Source organism: Aegilops tauschii, chromosome 2 (genome assembly GCF_002575655.3).
Source record: "Aegilops tauschii subsp. strangulata cultivar AL8/78 chromosome 2, Aet v6.0, whole genome shotgun sequence".
Classification (NCBI taxonomy): domain Eukaryota; kingdom Viridiplantae; phylum Streptophyta; class Magnoliopsida; order Poales; family Poaceae; genus Aegilops; species Aegilops tauschii.
In genome coordinates this window covers 47,758,920-47,774,612 of record NC_053036.3, presented here as the reverse complement: position 1 = coordinate 47,774,612, position 15,693 = coordinate 47,758,920, and the positions used below count along the sequence as shown (strand labels likewise).

General features: G+C 41.5%; 1 protein-coding gene across 1 annotated transcript; it reads left to right on the top strand.

Moving 5' to 3' along the window:
- The first annotated feature begins 5,762 nt into the window (after positions 1-5,762).
- On the top strand, positions 5,763-9,046 carry LOC109777324 (protein FAR1-RELATED SEQUENCE 5-like). The gene is made up of 4 exons (XM_040399039.1): positions 5,763-6,950; positions 7,107-7,664; positions 7,806-7,876; positions 8,659-9,046. Exons 1-4 carry the CDS (start codon positions 5,763-5,765, stop codon positions 9,044-9,046), a joined length of 2,205 nt encoding a protein of 734 aa, XP_040254973.1.
- Positions 9,047-15,693: the final 6,647 nt, after the last annotated feature.

Sequence of the window (15,693 nt, the reverse complement as noted above, 5' to 3'; positions counted from 1 at the left end):
CCCTTCTGGGTTCTCCTCGACAGCAGAGCCTACTTGGCCGACCGCGACAACTCCACCACCGTGAAGGGCACGACGAGCACGGGCCAAGAATTCAAGGTGACCTTCTGCCTCGCCGACCCGCCTGCCGTCTCCTACTTGTGCGTCCACTTTACCGGAGTCAGCGTACAAGAGTGTTGCACCACGGAGCCCCGCGTCGTCTCCTCCGCCAATGACCTCGTCCTCCTCTGCTTCGCATTCAGGTCCGGCCCACCGAGCAGGAGCACAGACGATGACTCCCCCCATCACCTCGAGTACTTCGTCTACAAGGCTGCCCCCGGCGGCAAGCACTCCATCCGACGGGTCCCTCGTTCTCCTCCAGACTACATGCACACGTTGCACGCGGCCGTCGTGCCACGCGAGGGCGATAATTTCTTGGTCGCCGATATTTCCCCGAATGGCGACCTCGGGCACTACAACCTGCACGTCTTCTCGTTGGAGACAGGCGAGTGGAGCACCAAACATGTGCAACTGAAGGTGCCTGTCAATGTCCTGCCACGGGACCTGCCAAGCCAAACCGACAAGGTGATCCCCCTCGGAGTAAGCACTGTTGGATGGGTCGATCTCTGGCGCAGCATCGTCGTCTGTGATGTGCTTCAAAAGGATCCTGCTCTCCGCTTTCTCCCGCTGCCCAAGGCTGATTTCGACCTGCGCCGGGAAAGTCGAGCACGACAAGTGCGGGACGTCATTGGCTTCCCTGATGGTTTCATCAACTTCGTCGAGATCGAAAACTGTGTCAGATGGTTCACCGTTGTCAGAAAGAGCACTTTGAAGACGGCCAGCATTTTTGACGTTGTAGATACCATCTCTGATGTGAAGCTCCTCAGCCATGATGATGATGTGGACGACGTTACGGATGACAGTCGTCCTGTGCGGCATGCACCTGCTGGCTGGAAGATACGGACAATGCTTAGGAGCATTTTTTGGGACCTATGGCACAGGAGCCACGCTGTCCATGTTGACCACATATCGCCGTACCCGCCTGAACCCTCTCAGCTGATGCATCATCTATGGAATGATAGAGACAGGAAATGGACATTGAAAAACTTGAAGAAGACCACTGGCTTCCCGACCTTCAGTGTTTACGGTGGTAATGTTGTCTACCTCGTGTCTAAGCTGGAGTACTCTCAGGATGAAGACACATTGCTTGTTAGTGTTGATATTGGAAAGAGGAAGCTGGAAGCCATCAAACAATATTGTTGCGGCAGATCCATTTCTTTCGATCCCATTCCGCTTGGTGCTGTTCAAATGGTAGAGAATCGGGAAGTCACCGAACCATATTGTGGTGGGAGATCCACTGCTTTCAATCCTATTTCCTGTGCATTCTCCGAATATATGAATACCACTCCAAGTCCAAGGCATGGTTTTTGCTTTGCTCTGTTTTCTATTCTGTTAACTTGCATGCAAACTCAAAGTATTTGCCAAGCTAACTAAGTGTATTTTTCCCAGTTCTCAACTTATTTTGCCCCATGCACCTGACATTTTGCCTCTTGTTTTTCTTAAGGCCATGTGATGAGGAAGTTGCATTTAAAATTGTGAAGCCTCGGCATTCGCTTTCCACAACAATTTGAATGTACTAGCGAGTCTCCATTCAGCATATTGAATGTAGTAGCGAGTCTCTGACTCTCCGTCCAATATTTCCTTCATTTCTTTTTGAAAAGGCGAAACTAGTACACTTTGATTGCCTATATATATGAGTATGTTTAAATTTGTTTGTTTATTTTTCTTAATAATTAATTCACTTCTCAACCCCATCATTTAGCATTTTTTATAAGGATTGCCTGTTTAACCAAAATCGTTCCGTTTACCCTACCCCTCACATTTAACCAATCTCGTGCTATGGTTTACCTTTTCAAATTTTGTAACCATTCCTCGAAGGTGGTCCCACATGTCAGGGCCCATGAAAGACTGGTAGGTAGGCTCATTCCTCTCTAAGATGAATGGACAGACCGCCTGGACAATACTGAAAAAAAACAGTCTGAAATTGTTAGTTTAAAAATAGAAAAGCCCCGAAAATCACTCTTCCCAGCAATTTGAATATTCTCCATTCAAATTTGTACTACTACTAGCTCCAGCATATCGAATATACTATTGAGTCTCCGCTCAACAACAACAAACTGATGGGTGTGCCACTAGCAATTACTTCCTTCATTTATGTTATAATACCCAAGCAACAGTTTGAGTATCTCTGAACCACATGGGAATGGTGGCGCTAGGATGGTGCTTCGAGGCAACGCCGACCAAATCTTTTTTTCGTCATGCCATCACCTCTTTACATGCGATAACACACTTGTGGCTGAGCTGAAAGCTTGTCGAGAGGGAGTTGCACTCGCGCTAGAGAGGAGCTCGTTACCGTTTCATCATGTTAATAGACTGAGGGATGATTAACCAGGAGACTATCAATTGCTTCCCTTATTCAGGAGATTAAGACGTTGCTTATGAGTGAGAGGGAGGTGGTATTGAAAGCGATCAGGTGTACGATGAATTGTGTTAGCCATGAACTAGTCAGGATATGTCACTTTCATGTTAAAATCACAGTCTGGTTACGCTTTCGCAGGTTCTAAAGCTATGTCAACTGGATCGTTCTGGATAGTAATGGAACCCACCCCTTGAAATACGTTTTCGCCCCATACAACAATCGTCCATACAACCAACAGCATAGTCCGAAATCAGAATGATGGTTGGGGCAACATCACAATGACGCCCAAAAAATGAAGAGAGATATAAAAAAGGCCACCAAGTGAGAGTCGTCAGGCGGTCCTAGGACGACGATAGCGGATGAGCGGCATCTAGAAGCGCATCCATCATGAGGACAAGGTGATCACGATCGCGCTGTGTACAGAGCGGGTGCCAGAAAAGCCAGAAATTTGAAAAAGGAATCAGTCGCCTTCCACGGGAAGATCCGCTCAAGCACCATCTTATTATGTGTCGTCCACAGGGACCATGACCCCCCGGCAAAAAAAAAGAAAAGAAAGAAGACCCACCTTAAATTCATGGTAGAAGTGGAAGATGGTCTAGTTTATATAAGGGAAATGCTTCCTATCTATATTCTGATCAGAAGCAACGCATCAGACCAGTCGACTGCCGTTAATCCAAGTTTAATCTCACGGTCAAAATTGCATCACCCGTTGGTAACCAGCCATATCCATGCATAACTACCTCCCTCTAATCACTCGTCCATGCAAAATAACCTCCCTCTAATCAATCCTCCCAGCGCTGTTGCCAAGATCCGTCCTTCCTCCTCTAGCTACTCCATCTCCCCCTCCATCGATGCTTTCGTGGCGTTCTTCACCAACGGGGTAAGCACTTCATCAACGAGTACCCTACAATTCCCTCTTGGGAATCGTCTTCACTGCTCGCGGCCACCCTGATCACATCGGCACTCCTCGACAACACCTATCTACATGGAGGCGCCCATGTTCACGGATGCATCATTGCAGCGGGTGCTTCTGTGATCTCGTTGGCGTGGAGGCTAGCGACGTCACCGTGACCGGCTAGACCAGTGCTTCCATGGTCGCACCAACGTGTCCCTCGCGCCTGCACCATCGCCATCGAGGTGGACCTTGGTGGCTTCACGGTCAAACGGCACAACATAACCCTGCATCACATTCTTTTTATCCCAAATCAGATTCTGGAAGCAAATGCATTCTGTTTTTTGCAAGATACTCTTTGGAAGCAAACAGTATTTTATTTGGAAGCAATTTCTTTCTCTTTTGGAAGTTATGTTGTTAGAAAGAAATATTTTTTTCATTCAAAAAATTAAAGTTACCTCATTATAATTCCCTCCTTTTTTGCGTGGCTCATTATAATGCTCAAATCGTTCAAAACACACGTTTTCTACGTTGGAAACAAAATAAGTTGGAAACAATCTTAGTTATTTTGGAAGCATTCTCGCTGGCCAATGGAAGCAAAATATGCGGGCATGACTATTTTTATTTTCACTGCAAGCAATATCCTGATGCTTTTAAGAAAATATACTGTTCCAAGCACACAATACCATATTCCATGTAAGAGAACATCATAAACGATGGAAGCAAATTCTCCTGTCGATCGAAACATAAATTTATAGTTGTAAGGAATTTTGTTCAAGTTGATGAAAATATAATTTCGTCGGAATTACGATGGAAACAAATTTTGCCAAGAAATGAAGCAACGATAATCACATTTTTACTTTCCTTACCATCCAATTTTTACTTTTCTTATCATCCAATTTTTTCCTAAATATCGTGACGGTTAGTTATGAGGACATCCAACGTAATCTGGAAATAGTGACCTGATTTATAGTGATTAGTAATTACTCATAGTAAATTACACATAATCAGCATTAATTGGTTCAGTTATGGAAACTCCTAACCGGATGTGTGCTGCTTATCCAACGGGTGTGAGGGATTCCATCCAACGGCTTGCCACTAGTCTGATAGGATGCTAGGGATCAGTAGTCTGATCCCTGGTGGTTCCCTTTACATAATGGCGAAGTATCAAATGAAAACGCTTGATCAGTAAAAACTGAAAACTATCATCCTAGCCCATCAGATCGAGGACGTACAGTAGAGATCGGAGGTGGGAATATAACCATCCACTTAACAATTGTTTTGCACATAACCCCCCGCGCTAACGTTCTGCTCTGTGAAAGATTTAGCGAACAAGAAAAAAAAAGCAAAATGAATCTCGACCCACGCGAGGGCGCCTTGGCGGCGGCGACTTGACTGCGACTTGGAGGCCGCCATGGAGTCTCGTCATGTGCCCTAGCTCTCCAACGGCTCAGTCCTTGAGCCCTCTTCCTCGTCCTCCATCGGTCATGTACACTAGTGCTAGTCCTCCGTCGGCACCTTCCAGCAGCGTGAGCGCTCCGCCGCCCGTGATCGTCAGCCCACTGCCGGCCCCGTCCAGTAGCGCGAGCGCTCCGGCAGCCATGATCCCCCGTCCTCCGTTGGTCCCATCCAGCAGCGCGAGCGCTTCGGCGGCCATGATCCCCGTCCTCCGTTGGCACTGTCCAGCAGCGCGAGCGCTCCGGCGGCCATGATCCCCCGTCCTCCGTTGGCCCCGTCCAGCAGCGCGATCACTCCATCGGCTGTCATTCCAGACCCTCTGGCGGTGCCGTCCAGCAGCACGAGTCCTCCGCCGGCCTCCACGGTAAGCAATGATTTTTTTATGGTTTATTTTCTTCCTCCATTGATACGAACTGATCATGCTAATGCCATGGTTACTTTTGTTAGCTTGGTGGTAATTTGGTTTTTCAAAACCATAATTGCGATGAAGGAGTACGCCATGATATTGAAATACATGCATCCTCCCCCCATCAATTTGGATAGCTTCCGGACACCCAAAAAAAGAGCCATGGACGTCCCAGTTTGTGTGAGTATCATTATCACCACAACTTTGTCAAATGCCTCTAAGAATTACTAACTTGTATGACTAATGGGTGTTGTAATTTCTAGAGTTCATCATGTACACCCAAATGCGATGAGAACTTGAAGCCAGCTGTAGGAATGACATTTGACAATATGGAAGTTGTCGAGGAGTTTTACAAGGCTTATGCACTCAATGTTAGATTTTCAGTTCGAATTGGACAGAAGAAGACTGTAGATAATGTGATAGTCTGGAGGCGTTTCCTTTGTTCAAAATCAGGATTCTGAACAGAGAAGGCGGATGAACCCAGGACGAATTTGAATGGAGAGAAGAAAAGAACACATGCAAGAAAGATCACTAGATGTGGTTGTGAGGCCATGATAACTGTGAAGCATATGAAGGATGGCAAATACTCAGTATCACATTTTCATGAAGAACACACCCATGATTTTGTCACACCTAGGAAGCAACATTTAATCAAGTCTAACAGAAAAGTCAGTGAGAAGGCCAAGGGCACACTATTCAGATGTCACGCAGCTAGCATTGGTACATCAGGGGCGTTTCGGTTGCTTCGTGTTGGTGAGGGTGGATTTGAGTTCGTGGGGTGCACAAAAAGAGACCTGCAAAATTATCATCGTGACATGAGAAGTACTTTCAAGGATTCAGATGCTCAAATGTTCATTGACAACCTCAGGAAGAGGAAGAAAATCAACCCGGGGTTCTTCTTCGAGTATGTTCTTGATGATAAAAACTGTCTGACACATGTATTTTGGGCTGATGCTTTTTGTAGAAAGAATTATGCTTTGTTTGGAGAAATGGTGTCCTTCGACTCTACATATAGCACCAACCAGTACAACATGATTTTTTGCCCATTCACAGGAATAAACCACCACATGGGATCTGTTTTTTATGGTGCCGCCTTGATTGCAGATGAGAAGATAGAGTCATATGAATGGGTATTTCAAACGTTCTTGAAAGCAATGGATGGGGCAGCACCAAGGCTTATAGTAACTGATGAAGACCAAAGCATGAAGGTTGCAATTGAACAGATAATGCCAAACACTATCCATAGGTTATACATGTGGCACATAATGAGAAAGCTTCCAGAAAAGGTTGGCCCTCCATTGAGAGAGGATGAACATTTCTATAGTACAATTAACTCATGTGTATGGGGCTCTGAAAACCCAGCTGAATTTGAGGCAAAATGGTCTTCATTGATTTCTGAATTTGGGCTTGAGGAAAACACATGGTTTGCCAGGAGATACGAACTTCGTGAATCATGGATACCAGCCTACTTCAGAGGTGTGTTTTTGGGTGAGACACTAAGAACCACTTCAAGGTCAGAGAGTGCTAACTCACCTTTCAATCACTTTATTGGCTACAAACATGCTTTGGTGGAGTTTTGGATTAGGATTGGTACAGCCCTAGAAGAACAACGTCAGAATGAACTCAAGGCTGACCATGAGTGCCTCAATTCTATGCCTCCATTGATTACATCTTGGGAGATTGAGAAGCATGCTAGTCTGGTCTTCACCGATGAGGTTTTCAAATATCTTCAAAAGGAGGTGCGTGCAGCAAGAGATCATTGCTTGATTGAAAGCATATCATAGGAAGGTGATGTGAGAACCACGGTTATAGGTGGTGACCGCTCTTCGAACTCTCGAGAAGTTCAATTCAACACAACATCCATGAGTGCTCATTGCTCTTGCATGTTATTTCAGACACGTGGAATTCCATGCCGACATATCATCGTTGTTTTGAGAGGTGCAAAGATGAATGAGCTACCTAGCCATTTTATTCTAGATAGGTGGAAGAAAACCGTTAACAGGAGGGTACTATATGATAGCTACGGCAACTTGCTTGAAGAGGATGAAAGTAGTTCCTTAAATCTGGCAAAGCGGAAAATGGTTTCTGAGATACACCAAGTAGTGGATGACACAATTAGGTTGGCTGAACAATCTCCTGAAGAATTGGAAGCTTTAAGAAACATGCTCATTGAAATGAAAAGAAATGTGTCTGATAGGGTTGTTGCCGATAATCCTAGTAGGCAAGATGAGTTTGAGGCATATATTGGTTGTACTATGCCTAATCAAGTTGAAATTCATCCACCAACTGACGTCCATACAAAAGGGAAATGCAAAAGTATTAAGGGGCACTTAGACAAGGGTGGTCATCAAAATAAGAATGGAGAAGGGAAGCAAAATATGGATGGAGAGGGGAAGAAAAATGTTGCTGGACCGAAAAAGAAAGTGCCTAGAACATGCAAGAAGTGTAAGCAGGTTGGCTTCCATGATAGCCGTAATTGCCCAAACAACAACTAAGAAAACTTCTGGTACTTTTCATACCCATGCAATTATTTTTCCCTTCAGAAATGTATAGACACACACAAACTTATCTGTTTTTTTTTTGTCAAACTGCAGGTGTTGTTCAAGCTCAATCAATCTTCTCATTTTCTGAAATCTTATGATGCATTTCAGAACGACAACTTGGAGTAAAAGCTGATGTGAATTTTAGATGACCATTCTGCCTACATTTTGCTAGGAGATTATCATTTTATTTCTGGACATTTATGCCTGAATATTGTATTACTGAATATCATAGTTCTTCAAAATGTTTATGTTTGAATATTCATCAAAATGGCCATGGTGGAATTTCGTTCGTAGCTAGTGCCAGAATTTTGTGTATCATGGCATGTTGTTTGCTCCAGTTTATTGCATAGAAGTGATGTTGAAGTCAGTGCGTGCTTATGTCCATGAATTAGCAAGGGCAATGTTGACTGTTGTTGGTTTTATCAGATATGCCTTGTGGTAAACAGTACTGGTGGTACAAAGGCAATGCTGAGTGTTGTTGGTTTTATCAGTTGACTATAAACAGGGGTAATGCTGAGTGTTGTTGCTTTTATAACAAGTACATGCCTCACTTTTAACAGATGTTGTTGTCTTGTGAGGCCGACAATAGACAGCCAGTCAATATTGCAATTGTTGATGGCATGGACCATCTAATTAATCAAATACACCCATCTGAGTGAGAGCTCCCTCTGTCCTGAATTTGTTACACACAATACCGCAGAAAGTTCAGATCACCATAGATAGTGACAAGAGCTATGCCTTTTTGTTGGATGGCTGTGTACATTGCAAGCATCAGTTCTTCAGATTAGTAGTATTTCTCTTTCCATAGAAAAGTTCTTCAGATTAATATTATTTCTCTTTTCATAGACAAATCCTCATATTTCTGGAACCAGTTCACATTTATTCTGTAAATCTGCAATTTCAGTATGTACAGCAATAGCGAAAGAGCAAAGATTTCCTGTATAAGCACATCCATTCAAGTATTTTCTGTACATCCACTTTCATTCAGCTGCAGCAAAACACCAAGTACTTATCTGTACATCCAATTCATCATTCAGTTACAGCAAAACACCTACGTTTCTACTCTGTACAGCGGAACTGCAGCTTCGATGGACAACCAAGTTGCCGTGTCGCCGTCGCAGGGAGGCAGCACCGTGGCGGCCGGGTCTCCCTCGCGTGGACCAGCACCAGGTCGCCTGGGGGCAGCGCTAGGTCGTTGGGCCGCGGAGGTCGCCGTGGCACTGGGGCATCACGGCGGGCGTCGTCGGGTCGCCGATGCGTGGTGCTACCGCTGCCGCCACCAGCGCGTGTAGGCAGTGCTGGTTTGCGGTCGCGTAGGGCTCCAGCACGGCCTCCGAGTCGCCGTCGCTAGAGGAGCGGCGCCGCAGTCAGTCGCCGTCAAATCGCCGCCGCCGCCTCCAAGTAGCCCTCGCGCGATTCGTTTTCTCCTTTTTTTCTAGTTCTTTACTAAGCTCGGACGTAAAGGCGAGGGGGTTATCTGCAAAACTATGGTTAAGTGGCTAGTTATATTCCTACCTTGGATCTGTACCGTGCGTTCTCCATCCGGTGGGCTACGGTGATACTCCCTCCGTCTCATAATATAAGATGTTTTTTGACACTACACTAGTGTCAAAATATGTCTTACATTATAGGACGGAGGGAGTAGTTTTCAGTTTTGACTGAATAGACGTTTTCACTTAATACTTCGCGTCTATGAAAGTGGGTATATCATATAAGATGATCTTTAATTGCATTAGTGGTTAGATCTTCAGGGTATATTAAAATACAAGTGCGTAATTCTATTACTTCTAGTACTAGAGCACTTCTGTATGTTGGACTCTGGAATAGAAAACATGATTAGGAAATGTGAATATAAATTTTAATAGATGTAATATTAGACAAGCAGTACCCAAATCATAGATTTTGCCCAGTGTCATGCCTATTGCAAAACAATAGGAAAATGGAAGATACTCAGGCAAAATGCACGTTCAACGAGTTCCTGCTGCCTCGGTATTAAAGTCGAAACAATTGGCAAAAGGACGACACTTGACTAACACGACCTTTATGCAGTGTTATGCAAAAATGAAATGAGTGTGAAATCATAAAGATCATTGTTGCACTGTTATTATTAAGGGGAACCGTGTGTCTTCCTTAGGTATGCAATGCCCAGCGATGGAGTATGTATCATTTTTACAGGTTTTGTTTTGATTGTGCATGATTAATTGCTCCGCAATAAATCAATTTATACCACATCAATTACTCCCTACATTCCCTTATACAAGGCCACAAACTCAAATTACATGTATCAAGGTAAAATTTAATGACTACTTTGCAAGTCAACTTTTCTTCACGTTAACCGGGATTATTAATACACCCGCATGCATGCAAAGAAGAAATGAGAAGGAAGTAGCACAATGTCATTATGACTACATGCATGTAAGTATTAAACAAGTTGCTAGTACGAGGAAACATCATTAAATTTTGCCTCGATTACTGTTAGTGGCCTTGTATAGATGCAAAATGTATTTTTCATAGTGACCTTATATAAGGGAATGGAGGGAGTATATATTTGCTAGGAAATTTAAATGTTGTAAAATAAATTGTGCTGACATTCAACATTAATTTACATTAATGTGGCCAATACCCTAAAAGATATATTTTTTCTGCAAGAAATATAATATATTCTTTAATTAGATTAGTGGTTATTTCTGTAGGGTATATGCGAAAATAGTTGTGCCATATGTATGCATTTCTAGTACGACGTCCGTTCGACACGCTACCAGAACTATCCAACTCATTTAGCAAGCACTTTGTGTCTGTTTGATCCGAGTATCATACACATGTAGTACAAATCTTGTTGGTCGCGGAGCCATTGCAATGCAAAAAAACAAGAGTATAGAATCATAAAGATCATTATCATAATTCTAATAAAATGGAACCATGTATCTGCTCCTGTACATTATCATAATTTTTGTATGAAAACTACCAAGCTTTACATAATTGCATTAGGTGAATAACTAAAGATCACCATAGGTGGAAGTATTATATGCCCACAGGTTGCACCATGTGGGTAGGCACTGTTGCATAATTCGCATGGTCGTTGGGTAGGTATCTCTCAGCGATAATTATATAAAGTTGCAGGTATCTGATACCTATTATATAACAACCATGTAGGTATGCATCGTGTTGGGTATGAGATACCGATGGTTATTTCTCTAGGGCATATGCGAAGATAGTTGTGCTATACATATGCATTTCTAGTACGACGTCCGTTTGACACGCTACCGGAACCATCCAACTCATTTAGCAAGCACTTTGTGTCTGTTCGATCTAAGTATCATACACATGTAATACAAATCTTGTTGGTCGCAGAGCCATTCCAATGCAAAAAAAGAGAGTATAGAATCATAAAAATCATTATCGTAATTCTAATAAAATGGAACCATGAATCTGCTCATGTACATTGTTGGGTATGAGATAAATATGAAAAAAACAGCCGACGAGCGCCATTTTACGTTCCGTGAGTTTTGTATTATTTCCGACGTAAAAAGAAACCGTAAGAAAATATATAATCGCCGTAAAAAATATTTGACATTATGTAAAATTACAAACATAAAAACATAGTGTAAAATATACATAAACTCCTAATTTTCTTGCCTTATGACCTATATTATATATATATATATATATATATATATATATATATATATATATATATATATATATATATATATATATATATATATATATATGACAAATTTTATCTACAAGTAGTGGTAGTTACCACCTAGTTGTTTAGCCTCCACGTGTCCCTCACCGTAGTATTAGTAATCAGCCGGTTATATAGATCTGGGTTAACTAACGGGTGCTGCAGAATCCGATAGACAACCTGTCTATTTTTCAAATAAAATAATCCGGCAAGTGATCGGTTGGTTCAACTCCCTCCTTAATTCCTGGCTACGTACAAGTAATTATCCTTCAGATAGGCACATGAAATGTGACGCTGTTTTTTCTATTAGGTGTAGGCAAAAGAAAAATAGTCTAAGTATGTACGTCATTTTCATTTGAAATAGGTACTCCAGTATAGAGTATATAGTGTGAACGTTACAACTTTTTAGATTTTATAAAAAATAATACAAATATATTGCTTTTTCGAACCGCATGGAGCATTATCCTGTATAGTTGGAGTATTAACATATAATTATTGTAGTATGAAGTATGGAGTGTTAAAACAACATTGGAGAGTATGAAGTATGGAGTATTAGCATTAAACTGGAGTAAGGAGTATAAACATATCAAGAAAATATTTTGGCATACAACTCCATGCTCGTCAAAAAGTAATGTTTAGTATGTAAGTATATAGTGTTCTTTTTAGTATGGAGAAAGCGGTCATACTCTTTGTTGTAGTATGGAGTATATTTACAGTTTTTAGTAAGGAGTTTGTGTATTCTTTTAATCGGAAGTATATGATTTTTTTGTTCTGAAAAAGAAACATTCATACATACTTCTCTTTGAAACTAAATATTGACTGTGCATTGATGAACATACTATGAAGCGGTGGCTTGAACATTTCTTTAAGACTTGTGGGAGTATGTAGAAATGTGTTATCAAGAGTAGTATGGAGTATATATGAAATCTGTAGTATGGAGTATATATGGAAAATGTAGTATGGAGTATTAAGAAAGTAGTATGGAGTATATGGTATTTCACCAAGAATGGAGTATCTGATAGGAGTATTTCATAACGAATATAGTATGAAGCATCTCCTACAAGAAAGACTACATACTCCAAATATAGAAATAACCTGTAGATATTTACAGATAGTGAAGGAGGGTATTTGTTCTGTTCTCTCCACATGACCAGGTAGAATATATTTTGAACAAAAATGTGTGCATTTGCAGTGCAGAATGAATATCTATGTACATATCCTTCACGCAGTTGCATATACTAGCCAGAAGAATTTGAACAGGCAGATTCATTGACTGCTGGTGATGCATGCATTAGCATGCACGTTTACACAGACATATAACTCCATAATCGGGTTGATATACACATCTGAGTATGGAGTATATAGTACATGCAAGTCCTTGACGGGCGCTGAAGCCGGAGGAGGAGTCGGTCGGCCGTGTGCAGTCATTTCGTCGCTGTTGCCGCCGCCCACGATATTAGAAGAGTCACCCGTCGGCCGTCCGCGGTTGTTCGTCATCATGGGGCCGCCAGGTGGAATGTGCTAAGTTTATCTTCGTCGCCGTGGCCGCCGTCGGAGCAGTCACCCATGGGATGTCGTACGTAGTCGTCGTCATGCCGGGCTGGAGCAGTCAAACGGTTGGACATATGCACCTGTACATGACATCGCCGCCGCCGCTGCGGTGGGCACTTGCATGCAACGGGGCAAAAGATACATCAACGATCAGCCTACAGAACGTATAGATTATTAGATAAGCACTACCAATGGAATTAGGAACACGAAGCAATCAGTTTGCATGATGCATCCGCAGAAATCACAAAAGCATGCGTGGATGCATACCTCCTTTTCCCATGAATTACTGTTCCTGATTGATTCAGATTTGTCTCATGAAGCTTCTGATTCCGTGAAACAAGGAGAGAGAGAAGGCTTCTAAGATATTGGGTGGAACTTTGTTTTGCCCATACCCGTTTGGAACTGCACGGATCTAATGCAATCGGACGGCTTCTAAGATAGAGGTAACTACCACTAGATGGTAGAATCTATTTTCCCTATATATATATGATAAATTTTTCCTATTACCGGGTGTAGTTATTCCCACTTTTGTTTAATACGTTTTAGGTAGTATCTATCATATCGGAGAGTATCTACGCGTAGTATGTAGTATATAATAATGTTTAGATAGTATATATACTACTTTTTTGGTAGTATGTATCATATTTTGTGTATACTTTATTTCGCGTACAAATATGTACGTATTTCACAAATACAATAAAACCATGAGCTCACTTGCAATTTTTTCATATAACTCACTTTGGAGTATGTTAGATATAGTATATAAACATACTAAAAATAATAAAGTAGAGTATATACTACCACATGGTAGTATATGAGAAATGGGTGTAGCTACACCCGGTAGTAGCTACACATGGTAGTAGGATGTATGTATGTATGTATATATGTATGTATATATATATACATAAACACTATTCTGATCACGGGATCAGAATAATATTCTGATCACAACCTGAACTGCCTGAGTAACGCGTCTGAACTTCCCTGTGTACGGACCCGACCTTCGGCCTATCTTCGCAACCGTGGCTTCCCTACGAATTATTCTGGTTAGTCGTGTTCTATATGATGTTAGTGTAATCTAGAAACATATTTTAGCAACTAAATACTGGTTTTAAATAGGAATGTCGCTCGTTGACGGATTTTGCTCTCGGGTCGTGATGAAATTACGTTTTTTTGCAATTTTACTGCCCGAGTTGTTCGACCTGAACTTCTGCCAGTGCTAGGTTGAACTTCCGCCAACATTGCCCAAATGGGACATGCGATATACCGTTGGAAAGCTATGGACACCAATATCATGACCCAAGTTAAAATTTTGGCAAAATGTAAGTGGTTTAAGAGCAGTTTTGAAAACCGTTTTTTCTTCATACAAAAAACGCGAATCATATTTTTATCGCATTTTAAAATCGTTTATCGAAATGAGGCAAATAATATGGCGTTGGAAAGCTGCTGGAAAACCGCTCCTTCCACATGTTGAAAGTTTTCTCTAATTCCCTACGGTTAAAGAGGAATTTGGAAAATCGTAAAATTTCGCAAACCGAACAACCGAGTTCGTATTTTCGATGTCATTTCTAAACGGCTAATCCAATTGAGGAAATGATATGGCGTTGGAAAGTTTATGAAAATGCGCTACTTTTTCATGTGAAAGTTTTTTCTAATTTTGAACGGTTTAAAAGTGATTTATAAAACGGTCCAAGTTGCACCGAGTTCGTATTTTCGAGCTAATTTTTTAACCGTATATTCGAATGTAGCAAATGATATGGCGTTGGAAAGCTTGAGGAATTACGAAACTTTTTTGTATATATTGTTTCTCCCAATTGCTTACTGTTTTAAGTCAATTTGAAAATAGCTAAAAATGTATTTTTGCCATAATTTCTACAATTTTTATTGGAATGGGGAAAATAATATACCGTTGAGAACCTAAGAAAAAGGCGAAACTTTTTCATGTTGATGGTTTTCTCTGATTCCTAGCCGTTTTCAAGTAATTTCGAAAATGGCGAGATCATTCGTTCTACCTTTATCGCGAAACAGATTATTCAAAAATGCACCGCGTGAAGAACGTGAACTTCTCGGCATGTCTACTTGAACTTCACTCTGTTTTTCACGTGCTTTTTTTGCCCGTAGCTCTCCATCCACTCACCAGAACACTCACCGGAATTGAGCAAGTAATATACCGGTGGAAAGCTGATGTAAACACACAACTTTCCCGTGTTAATCATTTTTTCATACTCGCGACGATTTTAAAAGTTTTTCATCTCAAATTCATTCACTATAGCAGTCAAACTTCCTCCTGTTTTCACGTTGAACTTCTGTGACGTATTTTCGTTCATAATTTTCTCATCCATTTCGTCAGTGTTACACAAATGATATTCCTTTTGTAAAAACCTCTCTCACAATTTTTTTTTAATTTTCTTCGACTGAGGAGTTGAACTTACACAAATGATATTCCTGTCGTTTTGAAGTAAATTAGAGAAATGACGAGATCATGATTTCTGCCTTCATTGCGAATGGAAACGCACTGCATGAACTAGTTGAACTTCTCGGGCATGTCTGTTTGAACCTCACTCTGTTTTTGACGTGCTGTTTTTTGCACTGCGTGAAGTAGTTGAACTTCTGTGGCATGTCTGTTTGAACTTCACTCTGTTTCACTTTGTATTTTTCTTATACGAAACACACACCATGCAGTACGTGAACTTCTGGATG